Below are 24760 nucleotides of genomic sequence, written 5' to 3'. Positions count from 1 at the left end.
AGATTACTAAGGAAATCAGGATGTTGTTGTAAAATATATATTTTATACAAACAGAAGTTAGTACACTCACTGAATGAACTTTATAAGATTTCGTAGGTTGACTAAATCAGGCTATTATAGATAAAAATTATTACTAAAGAATACAGAAGAGCCTATTATACTTATATTTTACTTTAAATTAGTATATTTACTTAAAAATTCAGGAGAAACCAGGTTTCTATTTCAAATTGCTTGAATTTGGTGATTTTTTTCCATTGCGGTTATCTTGTGGTTATCCATGATAACCGCAAGATAACCGCGTTAAAACCGCATTAAAACCGCACTACCATCGCTAGTCACCCAATTAACATAGAGTATAGTTTTGTACAGGTCGAACTCGCGGTTGCGACCTGTTTATCTCCTAAATAATAGGGGAATTCCTGTAAGTCCCTCTCCTTTCTCTTCTCCTGATGTCTCTTTATTATTTCTAGTTTCTAATCTTTAGGAACTTACGACAATGTCTCAGTCCCAAGTATCCTTTTATTCTGATTCCTTTATCAATCCCGATCTTCTTCAATCAGATGACCTTCCTGATTTACCAAGCAGTCAACCAACTGTGACTTCTATTCCTTTTACTCCCCTCCGCGATTTTCTTATGCGCCGAAGTCACTTGAACGTGTCGGATCTACACTTCGAAAGTTCTGGATTCTCTATGCTACTAAACCTGAGATGGATGACTCCCGGAAACAATTCGTGGAATGGTGGTTAACAACTACGTTTGGATTGAACTCTCAATGCCGAGATAGCTTACATTGGGATGGGAAAAAAATCATCAGTGCTTTGGGAGCATTTTGAACAGGTTGCACACGAGAAGACTGGCGAGCCCAAGGTTATGTGTAAGCGGTGTTTTGCAACCCTTACTCATCCAGGTTATAAGCGTACGGGAACCTCTGCACTTAAAGCACATCTGAACGGTGGTACATGTCGCTTAGAAAAAAAAGAGGCAAGGGATTGACCAGTTAATACGTGAATCAGTACGTTTTGAATATTGTTTTAAAGATATAGAGAGAGACTACTAATATTAGTATTATCTAGCCGCGTGCACTAACAAAGGTCTTTACCAATGATCTTTTCCAGCGAAGAATTCTTAACTTTATTACCACCGCCCGTCTCCACATTTCGTATTGTTGAACACCCAGAGTTTAAAGGCCTTCTTGAAGCTGCCCAACTCTCTGAATCAAGGCTTGATATTCCTTCTGCGCGGACTATCCGACGACTTTTAGACAACACTGTCCAGGAAAGGCAACAAAATGTGCTTAGCAAACTTCCAAAAGGAAGCTATCTCTCAGTTGCACTTGACTGCTGGACATCTCCCTTTTCCCAGGCATTTATGGCAATTACTGGATATTTTCTTGATCAAGAATGGAATTACTGCGAGGTCCTTCTTGGTTTTGAGCATCTCCAAGGATCGCATACCGGTGCTCACTTAAGTCAGACTGTGATTCGAATACTCATGGAACATAATATTGATAATCGTGTATTATCAATTACCACAGATAATGCGTCAAATAACAACACCATGATGGTAGGTGTCCAAGAGATGATTCAATCGCAAGCTCTAAGTGGGACTTCTGTCTTCCGAATTCCATGTATTGCGCATGTTATCCAGCTTAGCCTAAAGGATCTACTTGGAAAGATAAAAGCAAATCCAACAAATAAGGAAGCAGAGACTGAGTGGTCTGATTCGCGTACACAGTCACTACAAACTAGCTCTCGGCAGCCTACAAGGAATATTATGGGAACCTTAAAAAGGTAAGTATATCTTCGCGCTCTCTTTATACTTATACTAATATATATTATCCTTAGATTCGAGAGCTCGCTGTCTTTATCAATGCTAGTCCACAGCGCAGGGAAGCTTTTCTTACCCTTCAAACTACTGAGCCTAAGCTTGTTCCGATCCAAGATGTTCGCACACGCTGGAATTCTACCTTTCTGATGCTTAATCGTGCCAGGAAATTACAATCAGTCTTTGATCGGTATTGTATAACATATCAACATATTCAATTTAAGCTAGATGAAGAGGAATGGCGCCAAGTTGAATATTTGCTTCTGATCACTAAGCCTTTCTTTGATTTTACTAGTGTATTATCAAAGACCAGAGATGTTACAGTTCACCATGTCTTCAGTATCTATAATCGGCTATTTAATCATCTTGATGACGTTGAGAAGAAACTGAAACGTAAAGCTGTCCCATGGAAAAGGAGAATGCTTCAGGCACTTCAGTCAGCAAAAAAAAAAGCTCTCAAAATACTACACTGAAACAGACAATGAGTCATATGGCACAGTCTATGCGATTGCAACAATTCTCTGTCCATCAAAGAAGCTTCGATACTTTGATAATGCGGATTGAGAGGAAAAATGAGAAAGGAGAGGAAGTCGATTTCATGAAGCATTACCGGGAGGTTTTACAGAAGGAGTTTAAGCGATATCAGCAGCAGGTTATCCAGGAAACAGAACCGGTTGATAACCAAGCAATCTTTGATCCTGCTGAAAATGAGCTTGAGCTATTATGTGAATCACAGACAGCTCTACAAGCTGAAGTGGATCAACCGGAGGATGAAATAACACGGTATTTGGCAAAAGGTACATATTCTCTATTTCTATACTATTCTGAAGTTAATTTAATTTTATAGGGCTCACAAAAGGTAATCCTCGGGTCTTCTGGAAGGAGCATGAGCACGAGTATCCAGTCCTTGCAAAGATTGCACGAGATATCCTCTCAGTTCCTGCAAGTGGCGCTGGTGTTGAGCGGCTTTTAATTGTGCTCGTGATGTCTGTCACTATCGTCGGGGACAGTTAAAGCCAGGCACAATTAAAGATCTAATGCTCCATCTCTTCTCATCTAAGTTTGATCTTGAACAAAGCGAGCTAGAGATGATTAAAGAGTATCTCTCTGTCGGAGAGGCTGCTATGCTTGATCAGACAAGACAGCCTGTTCCATCGCTTAATGAACTCGAACCAATTAGTGATAATGAAGAAGAGGGTTGCGAAGCAGAGGATTTATCTGAGGATGATACAGATGAATCTGATAACGAGGCAGAAGAAGGGTTATCTACCACGCAGCCTGTAGCTCAAACTAAGCAGGTACAACGGAAGCGGTGCCGAAGTAACACCTCTGAGGCTATAGATGATGCTGATAATGGTCTCCCACTTCCCGATATGCCAATTGAGAAGACGCAGGCGCGGTCAGGGAGGGTTCGGAAGAGGCCTAAGCTACCTGAGGGATTTGAGATTGATAAGCTGTAATATTAGAGACTTAGAAGAGAAATCGAATTTGGTCTAAAAGTGTATTCTAAAGGTTTCAAATTAAGAGATATAGGTAATCTATTACATACTAGATACTCCAAAAATACTGCGAAAAGTGCACAATTTATGCATTCACTGGAAAGTCACGAGTTTCAGCATGTTTGTAATGTTTACATATCCATGGATAACCGCAAAAACCGCGGTTCTCCAAAGTGAAAACCGCAACCGCCCACAGTGCGGTTTGCGGTTTTTAAATCAGCCCCAAAACCGCAAATTTGCGGTTGCGGTTTTGGTTATCCGCGGTTGTCCATGGTTTTGCCGCAGTCTAGAGAAGGGAGGGGAGGGGGATAAGAATCATCCTATTCTTCTTTAGGTAGGTATAATAATTTATATACATGCACAAGAATTAATACCAGCACCTGCACGCCTAGTTGTACGGGCCCTGTGTACAACACCTAAGCATGACTTGCACCTTTACGTGGTGCTTAGGACTAGTAGCCATTTATATGGTGAAACCAAGCAAGTCACATGGGATGGTTCTGCCGGCAGAAAATGAGAAATTATTTTTGTTGCGGAGTGGACGTAATGGCTTGCCGTATTGTGTGACAGGTGAATTAACTACACCCCCGCACAGCCTCCCTCAACCTGAAGAATACTCTGCTGGACTAAAAGAGCCAAGAAATGCCGGTTCCCCTGGAACACGAGGCTGTAGAAATTATATATTCTACCTAATATCTCCATGATTCCCTGTCCCAGTATCCTGTCTTTGTACCTCTACGTCATGGTGCTGTTGACGCTCACACCATAAGCCAATAGGAAGGCTGTATTGACCGTTACCACCAAAATGCCTAGTGCTGACAGTCAAGGGGATACTGAAATTTTGGTTCTGAAAATACATCGTACTCCGCGATGTAGGTATTCAAGTGTTAATGGAGGTTGCACATGTGAGTGTGAAATGTATATGAGAACATATATTTTGCATGGGTGTCGTATTGTCTCTCAAAAACATCAAGAGTGGCTGCACGAAAAACTGTGAGCATTGTTCGACATCTGGAAGCTAGTGTTGGGCTGCATCTCCGCTAGAGCTCGGCATTTTAGCGCCCGTCTCTCCATTGCGGAGTACGCTCCCTCGGCCGTTCTCTTTTCTCTCTTTTCTCTTTATAAGGACGATCTCCCCAGTTGCGCCAAAGAGTGAGTCCCCATCCCATCCCAGTTTGTTCATTCCTCTCGATCCACAGGAGAAAAATGGCGGCAACCGGAGCTCTCCCACAGACCCTCCAGTCCATCACCGACATTAAGATCGGTGAGCTGTCGAAACAGCGCGATCTGTTCAAAAAACAACACTCCGAGATCCTTCGTGCGGCCGGTGACGCCGTCGACCTGCGCTCCAAGGCCCGCGTGTTGCTGGAGGGAGTGACCCGACTCAAAGGATCCCCCAGCGATGCGTTCGACAAGGAGGACCTGGACCTGGATGTGAGCGACCGGCCCTCCAGGCCGCGGGAGTGGAGGATGGATCGGAACGTGCCGCGCACGTCAATATCCGTCGGTTTCTCCGGCAGAGTCGGTACGATCCGTCGGTGTCGGATCGGAGTCGCGCAAGTTCAAACCGATTGTAGCCCAGTAGGCTCCGGGACCAGGAATTTTAATCTTTTTGTCGGCAGCAGCCGTTATAGCAGTCGCTGGGTCGTTGGCTGTAGAGGCAGTTGTGATAGCTGGAAGGTTCTGGGGACGCCTCGAGATCTGGCCGCGTTGTGTCATGTGGCAGAAACTGCAGGGCTACATAGATACCCAGTTGAAACTTGCCCGCGAAGGAGAGCAACCAACATCCAGATCTTGACCCGAACCCAATAAATCCCCAATAAACCTATATCTGAACACCTATACTGCCAGCACCTGGTGGAGGACCATACTTTGGCAAAAGCCGTCCAACAGAGAAGGACGGCGAGGGGTCATGCGGTGTTCTTTTTCCGGGTTGATAGACTCATTCACCGGCGCAGGCAACGAATTGACAACGGGCACTAGTATGACACGGGTGGCATATCTGGTTGGCGCCACTTTGGAGTATACCCAGCACTCGGTCCCTTCTTTCTGGCACGCTATGCATCTGGCGTCCCCCAACCGTTGATTGCCGAGCTCCAAGTCCAAATACTACCGGTATGACCGATATCCTGAAGTTTTTCTGGGGTAAGAGCGTCCAGTTGCTCTCCGGAGTGACCACCACTTGCCTACTACTGTTGATGCATACGCAGCATTGGATTTCTTGCAAGTCCCTTCGCCACAAGAAGGCACATCCACACCCAGGACACTCAAACTGGGCTGGCAAACTGCGACTGGTCATACTGGACCCGAGAGAGGGCGGGGGAGGCAGACACCGCTTAAGCCAGAGGGAGGAAGCTGTTCTCGTGAGACATGCAGCCTAGGGCCTCGAAAGCCGCGCGAATCAAATCGAATCATGTGTTGATAAGGAAGGGCAGAGTACAATCGTACTCCATTGGTTTTGACCCCGGCCTTATCAAGAGGCACTTTACTTTTATGTCGTACTTGCCTTGATAAATACGCAGACGAGGCCAATAAGTTAGTGCAAATCCTGTTAAACAAAATTTGGGTTCGACAACTACGGAAATTGCAACCAGACAGGTCCGACAAGATTTAAACAGATCCATGAGTGATCTGATAGCTCAGAGCTGGATTGTATGAGAGATGGTGGTTACTGATCCCTGTGTGTTCTGTCAAAGTTAGTAGCATATAAAAGGGAACTATGAGATAATGTCGGCCAATACCGCTGCACTACAAAGATGCCATGATACTGTATTTTTCTTGGTTGACAATATCACTTTCAAAAACAAAGTGTGGTCTGTCTTTGTTGAGCGGTTCCCTGTCTGAACAGATATATTGACTTACGGCATGATCCAAAGGAACTTGAGAAGCGTTTTTCGATAGCCAGCATATTCATGGAATATAACATTCATAGTAAAGACTGTCTATAATGTCCTCGCCACCCTTGATAAAAGAGTATATTTCTCCCCCTGGCAATAAATGAAATTTTCAGCTTGATTTTAATGAGGTCACTTAACCATTTGACCTCGATTCACCGTAAGGACTGTCGTGAACATATATGGCTGATCGAAGCAAGCATCCCATCCGGTCTTGTCTGAGGCCCAGAAGCTTTCGAGAACTTCCTTTGCCGCAAGAGGGCTATATGTGCCTCTGGAAACGCTTAGTTCGATCAAACTTCTCTGAACAAAAAAACGCATGACTGCGCCGCCATCTACTGCTTCCACGCCAAGAACCATGGTGGGCCAGAGCAAGTATCCTTTCAACCCTAAAGATGACAGCGGCCCAAAAGCCTGACTAAGCAGTCCGTATAAAAGTTCTCTCTCGGTGTAGCGAGAGTTGCTTAATGGCGAGCCTTGGGGAAAGAGACAGAGATTTTGCAACGATGACATGCAATACAGGGCAACTGCTTTCTGTAGAATGTTGAAAAAGAATATTTTGGCTTCTTCCAAAGGCCCGTTTGCCTTGGTCCACTCGACGGGCGAGAAGTCATAAACGCGGCGCAGGATTTCACAGGCTTCTTCCTGAAGATCAAGATCTCCAATAATACCGGCTTTTGAAGCTCGAGCTCGAAGATGGTTGATCTTGGCTATCTCAACGAAGAGAGGAGTAGGACACATCTGGAAGGCATATCCGTTGCCTCCATATTTTCCCAGCAGCAAATACAGCTCCTCAATGGGCAAAGTCTCGATGAGCAAATCTGATGCAGGGGATGAAGTGTCTGCAGTAACAGCCAGACTATAAAAGCTTCAGAATTATGGCCATTTGTGGGCCAAGGGGCTCTTGATGATCACTTACTAGACAAAGCAAAGAATCATGGGCAGCACACCATGGGATACAGCTACCGAGTGCATGCCACCACGCACCACTAACAGTCTGCGAACTGCCTCTATATGAAATCGCCAGCTCTGGGAAATTCCTTGCTGGATCTTTGTGGAGCGTTGCTATTAGTAAAGTGATTTCGCGTAGCAATTCGAAAGATGAAAGAGCACAAACTCACATCCGCAAAAAGAAGGGTGAGAATTCCAGCAAGAACTATATCACTTGTTCGCTTTTTGACCACGCTGAGATCCTCATTCAACGAGCGAATCATGAGACCTCGGTAATAATAGAAGGTCTTTGCCAGCGCCTTTGAGCTAGGGTCATTGACTGTTTGGCTCATTCGGTGACTGAGGGTGGAACAAATCAAACCAAGTCGGATATGGTCGGGGGCTCTGAGACCTATCTGAAACATTGGCAGTGGAATTTTATAAACATTAATATTGGTGCCCAAACTGAGAACCTGGGCTTGGATAGGGAAGATACAAGTATTGACTATCCCAGAAGTCAGCTTTTTATAAACCAGTTTATCTGATGCGCTTGACGCACAGTACTCGAAGGATTCTACTTGCGCATGAGCTTCCGTTTTCATTTCGTAGCGAGGAATCACCAATTTCCGCGTTTCTTCTGACGGCGTCGGGCTATCCTTGGATGACGCTGAGCTGGCACTTCTGTGCTCATCTTTGCCATCCTTCTGGCGATTCTTCGGGGTGTCTTTGACTGTTCGTACATTGACCTGACCGGGCGCCAGCCACCTTATTCGTAAAGGTGGTGTTTTGCTGTACCCAGGGCAATCGACTCCGGATGCTGCACATCGCTTACAGCCCGGAACCCCAAAGTCGCAGACCAAGGAGCGCCGGCGACACTCCCAGCAATGGTGTTTCCGAGTCTCAACCATCTGTGTGGATTGACTCATTAACTGTGGAGCTCAATAGACTCGTAGGGCAGCGCAATTGACAACAGGAGCGAGCTCCATACACACAAGGCTGGGAATACTGCGGGGTCAAGCACGGGTCGTGCGTAAGCCCGAGAGGTTGCGGGTTACGCTGATCGGAAGGAAGATAGAGTGAATAGCCTACGAAGAGACACAGCGCACCTGGTGGTGGGAATAGGTTGGGGTTAACTTCGGGCCCCTGTTATTTGTATTATCCGCCCGCAAAATGGCTTGTTCGAGTGAACCAGCTGGCTGAAGGTGGTTTTTCGGCTGCCAGATCTCGGCCCCTAGCTCGACTTTCTCGCTGCTGATCTTGATCCAATTATATTTCACCTCCAGCTGAACCCGAAGAATTGCCCAGGTTTCTTATTATTATTATTATTATTATTATTCTTCCATATTATAGAGCATTTTTCAGTCAGAGACTATGCATGCTCTACCTACCACCCCTGGGTGGTAGGATTTGAACTAACAAACAGATACGTACATAGTGGGTAAAATCAAATATGAATAAGCAGTATAACATTCTAGGAGTGGGGGGGACCTTATAAAAGGGGTTAAACCATGTGAAATTCCAACTCTTTTAACTGTTTTTGCTCTGTTTTCCTTTTTTTCTATTGTTTTTGACATTTTTGTTTTAAGGATCCAGGAGCCACTTTCTAGTGGCGATCCCGGTTTCCTTTAAGAATTTAACCAGTTGCTCTTGCCCTGCTTTCTTTGTAAACAGATAAGGCAGATTTCGGTCTTTTTTGTCTAGGGTCTCTATAGACCCTTTTCTAATATCCCTAAATGCCTGGCACTGAAAAAGTAGGTGGTGCGGAGTTTGGCGCTTGTTGCTGCAGCACGATGTGCATATATCGCTATTGTAGTTAGGTGTTCGAACTAGATAGGATCTAAAATACCCATGCCCTAGCTTTAGCTGGATAATGGTTGACCAGGTCTGCTTGGGAAGCTTTAGGGGCTTGGTTTCCATGAAGCTATGGAATTAAAGCCCCTATATTAATCACTTTTCCTAGCATTTTCCCATGCTTTATCCCAATCCTCAAGGCATTTCGCTTTGAGCTCTTGTTTGAGATGGCTAACTGAAATAGGACATTTATAATATTTACTTGTCCATTCTGCGCTGTATTTCGCTGCTTCGTCAGCTTTGGCATTACCAAAAATTCCCTGATGGCCTGGAACCCATTAGATATGAATATTAATATTCTTTTCCTTAATTCTAGTTGCCTATTTAAAGATTCTTTGGTATGGTTCATAGCTGGTGTCTGCTGATTAAAGCCTTTTTAGGGCTGCTTGACTGTCCGAAAAGATGTAGATATCTAAAGTTGGAATTTGAATAGCCTTAAATGCTTGTTTTAATACTTTTGGATAGCAAATAACTCCGCATCGTAGACCTCGTATTCATGACCTAGATTCCACGCCCAAACCTTTTGATTTTGAGGATTATTCTCTAGGAGGAAAATTCCTGCTCCGTTTTGACCACTCTGCAGCTGGGATCCATCTGAATAGAAGATAATTTTGTGGTTATCCCTATTAGCAAGCCATTGAGATATTAGCGTCTTGTGTTCCTGGGCTGCTTGCTCTTTTGGTTTGCTAGATATAAATATATCTACTACTTGGTTTAACGGTTGGGACCAGGGCGGTAGGGTTTGATCTAGCGTCTGAAAGGTGCCTTTCCACGTCTTAAAGGAGAATAGTGCTAGCAGTCGGATTAACTGGCTAGGTATTTTCTCTTTTCTCTTTCTAGGGTGGTATTCAGGGTCTTCTGCATCTAGTAATCTAGGTTTCTCGTTCCAATCCAAAACCTTGATTGGTTAATGGAGAATTCCCCGGGTTTAGCATAAATGTGGTGGGGAGTCTGCTTTAAATTGCATGGGATTTTATAAAATAAGCAGTTCTAAGTACGTAGTTTCTGCAGATTTTATTAAATCTAACCAACGGAGGGGGTAGGGATACTTCTATTTCCATGGCCTGTACAGGCGATGTTTTAAAAGTCCCTAGAATCTTTCTTAGAGCTGTGTTTTGCAGTTTTTGGTAGTGGTCTACCAAATACTGTTGGCCTTTCCACCATAAAGGGACTCCATAATCTGCAATGGAGGAAACACAAGCAATATAAAGTTGTCTCATGGCTTGAAAACTTAGCCCCTTTCTGTATTTGAAAGCCTCACTATTTAGTGAAATGTTCGGGTTGCAAATGCAACTCTAAATTGGACATGTTCCTTGAAAAGGAGTTTAGAATCTAAGTAGATTCCTAGCCATTTTACCATAGGGCTTGGTTTAACTATGATATTATTATCTAGTTTAACCTGGGTGTCTTGGTTTTCTTGGTCTGGTTGTTTAGAGCTAAAGTGAATAAGCTCTATTTTATCCTGGTCAAACTGGATATGGTCTTTGGCTCCTTTTTAAACATGGCGTTGGCTACCAGCTCTATTTGCCTGCAGTTATTCTCTAGGCTATTAGAGCTAATAGTGAGGCATATATCATCCATATAGCTAGGCTTTCGGGTATTTTCAAAGGCTTTCCTTGTATCACTATCTAGTTCCTCATACATTTCAAGCTGAAAGAGCTCTCTAATATATATGAGGAACAAGATGGGTGATATAGGTGATCCCTGGGGATCCCTACTTGCACTGGGGTCTCGTTGCTGGTTTCACCGTCAAAAGCTAGGAACACTTTCCTGTCCGACATAAAGGATTTGATCCACTGGATCAGGTTATGTGGAAGACCTAGTTTTAGGCATATTCTAAGTAGCTGGTTGGTGGATACATAGTCGAAAGCTCCTTTTACATCTATAAAAAAGAGCTGTAGTAACCATTTTATCATGTTTTGCCACCTCTATGTCGTGGACTAAGGATAGTGCTATATTAATTGCTGATTTTCTTTTTCTTCCCCCCATTTGGTCATGGTAAAGGATTGATTGCGGGAGTTCAGCTAGATAAGATAGCCTAGTTGCAATAATCTTCTCTACTACCTTGCCTAGGCAGTTAAGCAGGGAAATAACTCTGTAGGCCTTTGGCTTGGAGTAATCCCTTTGGCAGACGCCGATTTTTAAGGATAACCCCTTTGGCAGTTTTCCAGCATCTGGGATGATAACCATTTTTAATTAAGGCTTTATAAAGCTCGTGGAATCTTGGAGCAATGTTTTGGTAAGCCTTTTGAATAATTAAAAATAAAATGTCATCGGGTCCCGGAGCCTTTTAGTAGAACTACTAAAAATAGCAGTGTATACTTCATTTTCGCTGGTTTCTGGCCAGTTGGTTGATTCTGCCTGGTTGGTTGGCCACTCAATGGGCTCAGCCTCCGGGGTTTTTGGAACAAGGTGGAAAGAAATGCATGGCATTTATCTTGAAAAGAGATTGCTTGCTTTTCTTGATTTCCCACAGAATAGGTCAAGATGGGCAGTTTTGGATAGATCTCTTTTTTAGTATAGCTAAAAGCTTTAAAAATCTCCTTATTCCGAGCTTCTTCCAGGAATTTATTCCAGCATGCTGATTTAGCTTGCTTGATCTCCTGGAAATATTGATTTTTAATCTCTAAAAGATTCTCGTAGAGCTCTGTACAAGGGTTATTTTTCCAAAGCTTTCTAGCTTTTCCAAGCTGTTTTCTCAGTTTTTGAGTTCCTCTGACCACCATGCTTTTGACTGGGCAGATGGTTTTCTTCTTGGAATACTTGTATCTGCAGCCATCTGTATTATTTGTTGGAGATTTAGAGCTGCAGTTTCTAGCTCTATGTCACTATTTAAGCTTCCCTGTCTAAATTCTTGGTCTAGCTTAAGGAGTTTTTCGCTAAATAGCGCCCAATTCGCCTTTTTCAGGTTATATGGTAAACTAGCCAGGGGTTTGCGATTTCTTGCGTTTTCACTTCAACAGAATAAAGCAGGATTTCGTGGTCCGATCCTGAGGCAAGCTCTTGGTCAATCTCCCAATTAACTCTGTATATAGATAGTCCCTACACTCTACGGGCCTTTGCCCGCGGAATACGGCGGCCCGCAGAGGTCCGGTTGCGCACTTCCCCGGACACTCCACGTACGCTGTGTGTCGCTGACGTAAGACCCGTCCCCCATACAGTCCCCGTAGACTGTCGACCCGCCCCACCCCGTACAATCCCCGTCGACCGTCCAATGCCGAACGGAGCCCGTCCCGACACCACCAACACCGGCTCCCGTCCCATCGTCCGCCAACAGGAGTTCCCGAGCCGTCCCGATACCACCCACCCCGGGTCCCATCGTCGGTCGATAATGTTTTTCGATCCGGATCGTTGATTCGGTAACATTTTCGCCCCGGTTTCCGATTATCTCTTATAACTCCGGTTACCGACCACTCAGCACTGCAACCCGATCGCGACTGCGCCCAACCATTCCGGTATGTACGCAGCGATACTGAATAAGAGGGCAATGGTAGAACTCCGAAGGAGTAGGTCAAGGAGACACTCTGAGACAGCTCAGCCTGGCAGGAGAGAAGACAACATTCCCCTTACGCAGGTGCGCTCCGTGGTTTGTAAGAAGGTTGTTGATTGTTTATTCCCTCTTCGAACGAGGACTTAAGATAACCGTTATCCATACAAATGCCACATGCCAGTCCCTCTAGTTCCTCCACCAGGGTGGTTTTTAACAAGTCGATACAAATCGACACAATTCAACAAATTGCAACAACACCATGTTGATTTATATCGATTAGTTATTATTGTATTGAATTCTTCTGCTAATTAATGTTGATACCGTATTGGGATTTTTATGGTCGTTAGAGACTCTAATTACGTGGTGTAATTTTCGTAATTTTTGTTGAAAACCACCCTGTCCTCCACTATAATACAAACAGGGATTGTTTGGGCAACATATGACGCCCGATCCCGGGATGCTCCCCGACTAAGGTGCCGGCGCAGAACAGGCCCATGCCATGGAGAGTAAGTCAAAAGAGCGCTCTTGGAGTGGCCCGTCTCAGCCCTGCACGGATAAGTTACTTTTTCAGCAATCTAGCGCTGGAGTATTGCGCTGATTTGCTGGACAGATGTTCTGCACTTACTGCATTGTCTTTTATTCAGTGCTACGACATCTCCTATCCAGAACACAACACAACACAGTGAAGGATTGGATGGGGACGAAGATATATAACACCTATTACCATGCAGTTAGACGGCTCCATTTAGTCCCTCGCGTTCAATGCAAGCCATTCACTACGGAGAAACTTGGTTACCATATTAACTCGTCAGTGCTTTATCTCCTCTTAAGTATATATACTCGATAGGCCTTGCTTTTACTTCAAGTTATCGTTTGTGTCGATTTGTCTATCTTTGCGTTTTGGACCCGTGTGGTCATTGCCTGCTTGTAGTCCGCCTGAGTCCTGTGGAGACGATGCTCTGGAATCATCAATCAGATCCTCGGTAGCTCTCCGTTGTAAGTCAATGTCGAGATATACTGCAGAATCTAAAGGATCTGTTACACACGATCCTTAGGCTAGCTGATGTCGTAGCGAAAGACCCTTGACTGGCTTGTTAGTATACTTTCGGTTCTTCAATCCAATATATATATATATAACGAACCAACATGAGAGCCTTCAGCCGGCTTGGCGTCGGGCATCCAGTCATCGAACCCCTACATATATATATATAACAAACCAGCCGACCAATGCGACCGTATGGTACACAGAGGTTCAACTTTGCCTCCAATCCACAATCTCAAGACTGGCGAAAATCCACTGCGCCGAGTAAGACATTCCCTACTCCTGTACAGTTCCGAACCGTATCTTCTTCTCAAACCCCTTTCCAGCAGCAACTCGGAAAATGTGATCTGTCCATTATTTTCCCCACAGACGAAATCTTAAGACCAACCCCCTAAAATTCTGCCCCCCCTGAGATTCGATCCCCAAACAAAAAAAAAAAAAAAAAAAAACCCACCTGCCTGTTCCTTACAGTCTACATTTAATGTAAGGAGAATATAACACTGTCTTTATTTTTTTTTTTACTCACTGCTGTTTGGATATTATGGCAACTCGCAGGACTTCCGTGGCCTTTCCCGACGGGTCTCAACCACCGCCTTTGTTGACCTACCTGAAGGAATATAATTGTATAGTGTGTATTGGGTGCAAAATTGCTATAACCAGACAGCTAAAAAGCGTTATCTTTCCGATGTCCATTAGCTACAGACTATTGCGGATCGAGCGCGACACCTGCGTTAGATCCCTCGCGATGTTACCCCCGATCCAGCCATAATAAATTCTCGCCTCTTCCAAACAGCTCCTCCCGGATTCCAGAGCTTGAGCTTCACGATCTGTGGGAATGCAGTCACTGCGGGCATCTTACCCGGTCTCAGCAAATAAGTAAAAGATACCAGGTTGCTGCACATCGTGCTAACGGCCTTCCGTGGGCGCCTCGCCGCGTGCAAGGCCAATCCTGGTTCCAATCCAGCCAATACCTGCGCTTCTGGACCACCGCGCCCGTGGACCATGGTCGACCAGCTGTAAGGGGCTAGAGCCCCTCAGCCTACTCGGGCCCTCAGCCCTCGTGTTTCCTTTCTCCTCGCCTGCCACATGATTAGTATATTGATTAGTACACTCTATCATGTGACTTCCCCCCTTACTTCGCAATCGTCTCATCGCTGTTTCCTCTTCTCTTTCCTCTTCGACGATTCCTTTTGTATCCACCCTAGTTATTAGGTTATAGAGGTTTAGCCCTTGACATTAGGAATCGTCCTTGTCTGCCTGTCTGCCCGCTCGCCTGCCCGCTTGTCCGCCCGCTCGCCTGCCTGCCTGCTCGCCCGCCCGCTTGCCTGCCTGTCCGCCAGTCTATGGGAATATCTTTACGATGTCCGACCCGAATCCACTCCTCCTGCTTGTGCAGCAGCTCCAGCAAGAGCTCCAAAACCAGCGCCTTGATATTCAAAACCAGCGTAATGAAATACAGCAACTACGTGCGGACCTTGATGCTTCCCGAACAGATGTCCACCAGCTTCGTACGCAGCTTCTTTCCGTCCAGACACCCAGATCCCGCCTGCCAGATCCGCCTCGCTTTAACGGTAAACCATACACGCTTCGCACATGGCTCCCGTCAATTAAAGCAAAACTTCGATCAGACCAGCTCGTAGGAGCTGATGCTTTTGACTATGTATGGGGATTGACTAGAACAGTCTCAGCAAGCTTCTGTCCTGCACCTCCGCCAATCTGCCGAAGAAAACCAGCTATGGGATCCTGAAGTTATTTTCTCTTTTTCAGCGTCTATGCCATAACCCACGGGAACAGCAGGAGGCTATTCAGCGCTTTACTTCTATACAACAGAGGGATGACGAATCGCTTATCGCCTACCTTGCTCGTTTTGAACGACTTTCATATGAAGCCAATGTAAACTCATGGCCAGATATATCACGTGTTACCACGCTACACCGGGGGCTACGGCCTAATCTCCGTCGAATACTAGAAGACTCGAATAATTCTCTCTTTGATCTTCCCTATAATGAATATATTGAACTTGTCCAGAGTACCGATCGGCGTACCCGTCCTAGTCCAAAATCAGACCCGAAACCAGCTTTGACCCCGAATACAGACCCAATGGATACTGATCCGGTCCGAGTCAACTCAGTTAAAATAAACCCCAATCCTGTTCATGTTGGCTCTGTGAGAGTAGCCCGAGCTGCTTCGCCTGTTTTATCTGATTCTTCTCATGAATCCACCACCTCTGACCGCCGCCGTTTCCGACTTGCGAATAATTTATGCCTTTACTGCGGTTCTAATGATCATTGGATCGCAGACTGCGATGCCCGCTCTACTTTGTCTGATACTTCCGAGAAACCTCCGAAAAAGCTTACAGCCCGCGCCAGCAACCCGCCTCGCTATTAGGCCTCCTTCGGAGGCCTTATATAGGGAAGGGGGGAGTAGTGTAAGGGGCTAGAGCCCCTCAGCCTACTCGGGCCCTCAGCCCTCGTGTTTCCTTTCTCCTCGCCTGCCACATGATTAGTATATTGATTAGTACACTCTATCATGTGACTTCCCCCTTACTTCGCAATCGTCTCATCGCTGTTTCCTCTTCTCTTTCCTCTTCGACGATTCCTTTTGTATCCACCCTAGTTATTAGGTTATAGAGGTTTAGCCCTTGACACAGTAAATGGCTATACGCGCCGATACTGTCAGGATATTGATTCCACGGAGGCACTATGTGATGGCTGTGACACTGATTAGCTCGCGCAGGAGTCGGTTTGCATGTCCCCGGACAGATATTCCCCGGACACCCGCATGGACGATCTCGCCAGCACGACAAGCCCACCACGCGAGATTAGCGCTACGGGCAGTCCCCATTCCCATGGTAGTGGCGAATTATTTCAATTATCGCATATTATACCGCAGAGCACGCAGAATATCGCGCCAAATCCCACACGCCGGTCCCAATCCCATGACAGTACAGAATTATTTGAAACTCAAGTAATATCGCATGTTATACCGCAGAGCACGCAAAATATCGCCCCCAATCCCACGCCCACGGTTAGTATCGCCGAACGCCAGCGCCAACGTGTGCAAGACCAGCGCTATGCAGCGCCCCATATTCAACACCAGGCGCAAGATGCTCGGCAGTGGTTGGACGAGGAAACCATTGAGCAGGAGATAGCGCTGTGGCAGAAAAAAAGTGCTATATTTGCACTATTGCGGGTCGGGAACGGAATAAACACGAGTTATACTTTTGCCGTGGGCCCAAAAGCGATAAAGCCAAGGCATGGGTTAATCTGGTTCGCCAGCATAAGATTCTATTCGCCAGATATACCGCTTGTTACCGCTGTTATATGCCGCAGACGATCTGTCGACGATGGGAGGTACTAGATGGCCATCCAACACAAACCGAGTGTGTATATAAGGATATATTGGTCCCCATGACGGCTGTAATACCGTACGGCCCGTGGGAGGAGCAGATCCAGCCACTATGGCAGCGCCGGTTGCAGCAGCACGGGGTGGACGTAAACAATACCACGCAAGTGTTGCAGTTTTGGGGCAGGCCACGGAGGGAGCTAAAGGCCAGCACAGCCAGTTATTCGCATTATTTTGCTGGCTATGGCAGATCTGCAAAGAATTGGAGGGGATCCACGGGGTTTGTGGTATAACTAGTTAGTATACAGTGTAGCAAGAACAGTAATATATTTATAATTGTTATTTAGACTAATAAGTGTATATAATATAGGAGCACATGCAGAGCATATATAATATAGGGATATAAACAGCGGTGGACACACGTACTAGGCAGAGGTATATACCAGGGAACCAAGAGAAGGTACGCACCGGGGAAGGACGCACTGGGGGGATAAATATACCAGGAAAGGATACATACTAGGGGGAGGTACGCACCGCGAGAGCATGTACCGTAAAAGGATATATACTAGGGGAGGTACGCACCGGGAGAAGGCATGCACCAGGAGGAGGCACGCACCGGGGGAGGTACGCACCGGGGGAGGTACGCACCGGGGAAGGCATGTACCGGGGTAAACACGCACCGGGGAAACACGCACCGGGGCAAAGACGCACCAGGGCAAACACGCACCGGGGCAAACATGCAATGGGGAGGCATGTACCAGGGGAGGTACGTACCGGGGCAAAAACACACCGGGGTAAACACACACCAGGGCAAACACGCACCGGGGTAAACACGCACCGGGGCAAATATATATCAGGGGACGCATATATTAAAGTAAACAAACGCAAAGTATATATACTAGGTGGAGGTATGCACCGGGAGAAGGCATGCACCGGGAGAAGGCACGGACCAGGGGAGGTACGCACCGGGGGAGGTACGCACCGGGGGGAGGTATGTATCAGGGGAGGTACGCACCGGGGGAGGTACACACCCGGGGAAGGCATGTACTAGGGCAAAGGCGCACCGGGGTAAACACACACCAGGGCAAAGACGCACCAGGGTAAACACGCACTGGTGGAAGGTACGCACCGGGGGAGGCATATACCAGGGGGAGGTACGCACCGGTGGAAGGCATATACCAGGGAGGGTATATACTAGTAAACACACGCACCGAGGGGGTATATACCCGGGGAGATATACACTGGGGGTAGATATGCAGCGGGGGGATATGTGTATACTAGGAGGAGGTACACACACTGTGGGGAGGTAACACACCAAGGGGATGTATACACACCGGGGGAGGTATGCACACCGGGGGAGGTATACACACCGGGGGGAGGTATGTACACCGGGGGAGGCATGTACTAGTGTAAATATGTATTAGGGGAACATAGTCACCGCAGAGATATACGCACCAGCGGGAGCCACGTACCAGGGGAGGTACGCACCGGGGGGAGTTACGTACCAGGGGAGCCATGTACCGGGGGAGATATATACCAGGGGAGGCACACACACCGGGGGAGGCACACGCACCGGGGGAGGTACATACCAGGGGCAGGTATGCACCGCGGGGAGATATATACCAGGAAAAATACGCACCGGGGAGAGGTACGCACTGGGGGAAGGTATGCGCTGGGGGAGGTATATAGTAGTAAAAATATATACTAGAGGAAGGTATAAAAGTATAAAAAAGGCATGTATTAGAAAAAGCACACGTAAAATATATATACGCAGGGGGTGTATATAAAGTAAAGGGAGCACATGCTAAGTATATACACCAGGGATATATATACCAGGGGACGCATGTACTAGGGGACAGGGGATATATATACTAAAATTATATATGCCAGGGAATATATATATACTAGGGTACACACACAACAGGGGAGATATGCACCGAGGGAAGGTACACACCGGGGAAGGCATGTACCAGGGGAGGTACGCACCGGGGAGGTGTATACCAGGGCAAGGCATATACCCGGGGGAGGTACGCACTAGGGGAGGCATATAGCAGTTAACACGTGTACCGGGGTGAAATACGTACCAAGGAGGGTATACACCGGTGGGAGGTACGCACCGGGGAGAGTATATACCAGGGGGAGGTACGCACCGGGGAAAGCATGTACCAAGGTAAACACGTACCGGGATAAACACGCACCAGGGTAAACACGCACCGGGGGATATATATACCGGGAAAAATATATATACCAGGGGAGGTACGCACCAGGGGCAGGTATGCACCGGGGGAGATATATACTAAGGGGAGGTATATACACAGGGGAGATATACACACCGGGGAGAGACACACACACCGGGGGAGGTGCGCACCAGGGGGGAGCCACGTACCAGGGGAGGCATATACCAGGGGGAGCCATGTGCCGGGGGAAATACATACCAGGGGCAGATACACACACCGGGGGAGATACGCACCGGGGCAGGCATGCACCAAGGGGAGGCATGTACCAGGGGTAGGTATATACTAGTAAACACACGAACTGGGGGAGATACACACTAGCAGGAGCTATATACCAGGGGGAGGACGCACCGGGGGGGACATGTATCGGGAAAAGAATATACACTGGGGGAGATACGCACCGGGGGGGACGCACCGGGGGGATATATGTACCAGGAAAGGATATATACTGGGGGAGGTATACACCGGGGTAAACACATACCAGGGTAAACACGCACCGGGGTAAAAGACGCACCGGGGCAAACACGCACCGGGGGAGGCATATACCAGGGGAGGTACGCACCGGGGTAAAGACGCACCGGGGCAAACACACACCGGGGAGGCATGTACCAGGGGAGGTACGCACCGGGGTAAAACGCACCGGGGTAAAGTATACACCAGCGCGAGGTACACACTGGGGGAGATACGCACCGGGGGGAGGTACGCACCGGGGGGGGTACGCACCGGGGAGGTACGCACCGGGGAGGTACGCACCGGGGAGGTACGCACCGGGGCAAACACGCACCGGGGTAAACACGCACCGGGGAGGCATGTACCAGGGGGGAGGTACACACCAGGGCAAACACGCACCGGGGCAAACACGCACCGGGGTAAACATAAACCGGGGTAAACATGTACCGGGTGACGCATATATTAAAGTGAATAAACGCAAACTATATATACCAGGGAATATACACAGGCAGTGTTTTAAGCATATACAGAGTATATATAGCAAGGAAATACACACACTGGGGGTAATACACACCCGGGAGGGCACATACCGGAGGAGGTATACACCGGGGAGACATACACCAGAGGGAGCCACGTGCCGGGGAAGATACACACCGGGGGAGGTACGCACTAGGGGAGGTATATACCAGGGGAGGTACGCACCGGGGTAAACATGTACCGGGTGACGCATATATTAAAGTAAATAAACGCAAACTATATATACTAGGGGATATACACAGGCAGTGTTTTTAGCATATGCAGAGTATATATAGCAAGGAAATACACACACCAGGGGGTAATACACACCCGGGAGAGGCACACACCGGAGGAGGTATACACCAGGGGAGGCATACACCAGGGGGAAGCCACGTGCCGGGGAGAGATACACACCAGAGGGAGGTACGCACCGGGGGAGGCGAATACCAGGGCAAGGCATATACCCGGGGGAGGTACGCACCGGGGTAAACACACCGGGGTGAACACGCACCGGGGGGAGGTATACACAGGGGGAGGTATGCACCGGAGGAAGGCATATACTAGGAAAAGGTATGTACTAGTTAATACACGCACCGGGGTAAAGTATACACCAGGGTGAAGTTTGCACCAGGGTAAAAGTATGCACCGGGGGAGGTACACACTGGGGGAGAATACACTGGGGGAAGGACACACCGGGGGGGATATATATACCGGGAAAAAATACACCCAGGGGAGATACGCACCAGGGAAGGTATGAACTAAGGGGAGGGTACGCACTGGGGGAAGGCATATAGCAGTTAACACGTGTACCGGGGGTGAAATGTGTATTAAGAATAAATATATACTAGTAGGAGATACGCACCGGGGGAGGTACGCACCGGGGGAGGTACACACTAGGGGAGGTATGCACCGGGGGAGATACAGTCCGGGGAGAGGGACACACCAAGGGTAGGTATATACTGGTGTAAACATGCACCAGGGGTAAACACATACCAGGGTAAACACGCACCGGGGGAAGCATGCACCGGGGTAAACACACCGCACCGGGGGAGGCATGTACCAGGGGGGGAGGTACGCACCGGGGCAAAGACTTACCGGGGTAAACACGCACCGGGGAAGTATGTACCAGGGGAGAATGCCAGGGGAGATACGTACCGGGGAAGGCATGTACCAGGGGAGGTACACACCGGGGTAAACACGCACCGGGGCAAACACGCACCGGTGGGAGGTACACACCGAGTGGAGGCATATACCAGGGGGAGGTACGCACTGGGGGAAGGCATGTACCAGGGAGAGGCATATACCAGTGGACACACGCACCGAGGGAGGTATGTACCCGGGGGAGATATACACCGGGGGAGGGTACACCGGGGGGAGTTACGCACCAGGGGAGCCATGTACCGGGGGAGGGGGATATGCCAGGGGGGGAGGGATTAGGGGATAATTAAACGTAACCGGGGGAGGGAAACCCGGGAGGAACATATACCGGGGGGTACGCACCGGGGGAGGAGAAAACCGGGGGGAACGCACCGGGGGAGGAAATATACCGGGGGAGGATTAATACCGGGGAAAAATTAAACGGGGAAAGGGAGTTAATAGCACCGGGGTAAACACGCACAACATAGGGCCCAGGGGGAGAATACCGGGGTAAAGACTGGGAGGGGGGCAAAGACTCACCGGGGGAAACATGCACAGGGGGAAATATATGGGAAAACATAATATACACCAGGGTTTTAAGCATATGCCAGGGGAAGGGATATATACCGGGGGGTATATACCGGAAATAACAAGGGGGGGGTACAGTAAATATACCATAATAATATAGGGAGCATATAAAGCAAAGTATATACTAGGGGATATATATACCAGGGGGAAGCATGCAGCATAGAAATAATATAATAGGCAACCAAAAATGGTTCCAAACTAGTTTCCAACCAGTTCAGCAGGTTACCAAGGAATTAAAAGCTTATAAGTAGTTAACAAGCAGTTTTAAAGTAGTTTATAAGTAGTTTTGTAATAGTTAAAAAGTAGTAAATTACATAGTTATATATATAATTAAATATGTTAATTAATAAGTGGTTAAATAGTAATTAAAGGGTTCCATGTAAATATAGGGATTGTTAATTAGTATTATAGTTTAAAAGGGTTAATATTTATACAAAGTATTTAAATATTTTAAGATTTATTTTTAACCAAGTAATAATAGGGATACGATTCGTGTTTTATAAAGTTATAATAAAAAATAAATAGGAATTATATAAGGGATTAACAGAGGAATAGGATCACATAAGGGTTTAAGGGCAGAGGAACGGGGTAACATAAGGGTTTAAGGGCAGAGGAACAGGGTAATATAAGGGTTTAATAAAGGAAAAATTAGGAGAAGATAATTATTTAATAATAAAAAGGGGGAGAATATAAGGGTTTACAAGTAAAAAGTTCGGTAATATAAGGATTTTATAAGTAAAAAAAGTTAGGTAATATTAGGTTTATAAATAGAGGAATAGGGCAATATTAGGATTTAAGAGTAGAGGAATGGGGTAACATAAGGGTTTAATAAAGGTAGAATAGGGAGATAATAATAGTTTAACAGAGAAAAGAGAGGAGAATATAAGGGTTTAGTAAAAAAAAAATTAGGACAAGGTACAGGTTTATAATAATAAAAAAAAAAAAAAAAAGTAAGGGATCAGGGTTTAATAATAAAAAAAAAAAATTAGTACTAGAGATTAGGAATAATTAATAAAATAGATTAATCAGAAAAAATCAGGGAGTAAATAAGGGCGAGATTATTAATTAAATTAATATAACAAGATAACTAATTAATATAAGGGATTAATCAAGGAAGAATCGGGATTGGATTTAGGAATATAATTTATAAGTGTGGGTTAAAGTTAGGGGGCAGGCAGCAAAGAATTAAGTATATTAACCAGGGTTAAATAGGGATTATATTAGAGGTGGTTATAATAAAGGCGGGGATTAATTAAAAAAACCAAAAATGGTTCCAAGTGGATAATATATAAAAGAATAGGGAGAAAAAAAGGGATTAATTAAGCAGGAATTTAAATTATAATTTAAACTAGATTAGTTTTTATAACATTGTTGCAAAGAATAAATTAGAATTATATAAGGGATTAATAGAGGAAAAAATAGGGATTATATAAGGGTTTACAGGCAGAGGAATCAGGCAAGATCAGGGGATAAGTGTTAAGGAATATAGTAATATAAGGGATTCAGGTAGAGAAATTAGGCAAATATAAGGGTTCAAGGGCAGAGGAATAGGGTAACATAAGGGTTTAAAAGCAGAGGAATTAGGTAAATATAAGGGTTTAAAAAGCACAGGAATCAGGTAATATAAGGGGGGAAAGCAGAGAAATCAGGTAATATAAGGATTTAAGGGCAGAGGAATAGGGTAATATACAGATTTAACAGAGAAAAAAATTGGAATAATATAAGGGTTTAACAAAGGAAAAATAGGAATAATACAAGGATTTAACAGTGGACAAATAGGGATAATAAATAAAAGCAGAGGAATAGGATAACATTAGGGTTTAATAGTAAAAACAGGAGGATATAGGGGATTGACCGTTAAAGAATAAAATAAACATAAAGGTTTAATAGAGGAAGGATATAAAAATATAAGGGTTTAATAAAAAAATAGGATTTTTTAATATAAAAAAATTAATTAAATAAAATCAGATAGTATAAGGAATTGTAATTAATAAAGTATAGGATAATATACAAAATTGCGATTAATAATTGGTGGATTAATATTATAGATTATAGTTTACGGTGTACAGGGTAATATAAGGATATAATTAACAAAAAAAAAGGGATAGTATAGGAGTTCAAGGGTGGAAGAATAAAAATAATAAAAGGGTTTGTTATAGTAAAGGAGGATATTAGTTGGTAAGATTTGGGTCAAAGTAAAATCAGAGTGGAATTAAAATACAGGTATAAGATAAAAAATCGGGGAGGTTATAAGGGTTTAACTGAGAGAGAATGGGAAGAAGAAAAGGGATTAATAAAAAAGAAAAATGGATTAATATAAGAGGTTGTTAATTAATAGTAAGTCGGTTAATAAAAAATAGGGTAATTAATAAAGTATTGGTTAATATACGGATTTGGTAAAAAGTAGATTAAACAAAGGGGATGTGGTTAATAAAGTTTAATATAAGGATTTGTGGTTAATAGATGGTAAATTAACATAAGGGTTTTAGAATGGAGGAATGGGGTTACATATGGGTTTTAGAAAGGAGGAACAGGGTTACATAAGGGGTTTTTAAAGTGGAGGAATAGGGTAATATAAGGAACAATTAGGGAAGAATAGGAGACAAATGAGGGATTACAATTAATTAAGGTTAATATCAGGGTTGTATAGCAAATAAAATGGATAATATAAGGATATAAGAAAGAAAAAAATAGGGATTATATAAGGGCAGGGCAGACGATTAGTAAAAAGAGGTAGTGGTTGAAGAAGATTAAAATAAGGGGTTGTATTTAATAAAGATTAAAATAAGGGGCTGCAAATTAATAAAGATTAATATAAGAGGGTGCAATTAATAAAGGTTAATATAAGGGATTATAGTTAAGGAAGATTAAAATAAGGGGTCGGAATATAATAAAGATTAATATAGGGGTTGCGATTAATAAAGGTTAACATAAGAGGTTGTATTTAATAAAGATCAAT

At 45.3% G+C, this 24760-nt stretch overlaps 6 protein-coding genes across 6 annotated transcripts; 4 read left to right on the top strand and 2 right to left on the bottom strand.

The window, feature by feature from the left end:
* Positions 1-2306: 2306 nt before the first annotated feature.
* ATNIH1004_002088 (uncharacterized protein) lies at positions 2307-3285 on the top strand (the record flags this gene model as incomplete). The annotated part of the gene is made up of 3 exons (XM_033566783.1): positions 2307-2622; positions 2673-2811; positions 2904-3285. 3 exons carry the CDS (start codon positions 2307-2309, stop codon positions 3283-3285), a joined length of 837 nt encoding a protein of 278 aa, XP_033428778.1.
* Positions 3286-4530: 1245 nt separating this feature from the next.
* On the top strand, positions 4531-5136 carry ATNIH1004_002087 (uncharacterized protein; the record flags this gene model as incomplete). Its single annotated transcript, XM_033566782.1, has 1 exon — positions 4531-5136. The coding sequence occupies one exon, from the start codon at positions 4531-4533 to the stop codon at positions 5134-5136; it is 606 nt and encodes a 201-aa protein (XP_033428777.1).
* Positions 5137-6350: 1214 nt separating this feature from the next.
* ATNIH1004_002086 (Zn(II)2Cys6 transcription factor) lies at positions 6351-8056 on the bottom strand (the record flags this gene model as incomplete). Its single annotated transcript, XM_033566781.1, has 4 exons — positions 6351-7077; positions 7138-7268; positions 7340-7653; positions 7708-8056. 4 exons carry the CDS (start codon positions 8054-8056, stop codon positions 6351-6353), a joined length of 1521 nt encoding a protein of 506 aa, XP_033428776.1.
* A 3992-nt stretch (positions 8057-12048) lies between these two features.
* Positions 12049-12318, bottom strand: ATNIH1004_002085 (uncharacterized protein; the record flags this gene model as incomplete). The annotated part of the gene is made up of 1 exon (XM_033566780.1): positions 12049-12318. One exon carries the CDS (start codon positions 12316-12318, stop codon positions 12049-12051), a length of 270 nt encoding a protein of 89 aa, XP_033428775.1.
* A 2573-nt stretch (positions 12319-14891) lies between these two features.
* Positions 14892-15919, top strand: ATNIH1004_002084 (uncharacterized protein; the record flags this gene model as incomplete). The annotated part of the gene is made up of 2 exons (XM_033566779.1): positions 14892-15191; positions 15299-15919. The coding sequence occupies 2 exons, from the start codon at positions 14892-14894 to the stop codon at positions 15917-15919; spliced, it is 921 nt and encodes a 306-aa protein (XP_033428774.1).
* Positions 15920-16279: 360 nt separating this feature from the next.
* On the top strand, positions 16280-16891 carry ATNIH1004_002083 (uncharacterized protein; the record flags this gene model as incomplete). The annotated part of the gene is made up of 1 exon (XM_033566778.1): positions 16280-16891. The coding sequence occupies one exon, from the start codon at positions 16280-16282 to the stop codon at positions 16889-16891; it is 612 nt and encodes a 203-aa protein (XP_033428773.1).
* Between the last annotated feature and the right edge of the window lie 7869 nt (positions 16892-24760).

Source organism: Aspergillus tanneri (genome assembly GCF_003426965.1).
Source record: "Aspergillus tanneri strain NIH1004 chromosome Unknown AapTan_1_pilon_pilon_pilon, whole genome shotgun sequence".
Taxonomy (NCBI): domain Eukaryota; kingdom Fungi; phylum Ascomycota; class Eurotiomycetes; order Eurotiales; family Aspergillaceae; genus Aspergillus; species Aspergillus tanneri.
Note: the sequence above shows the minus strand (reverse complement) of the source record. Positions and strands in the feature narration are given on the sequence as shown.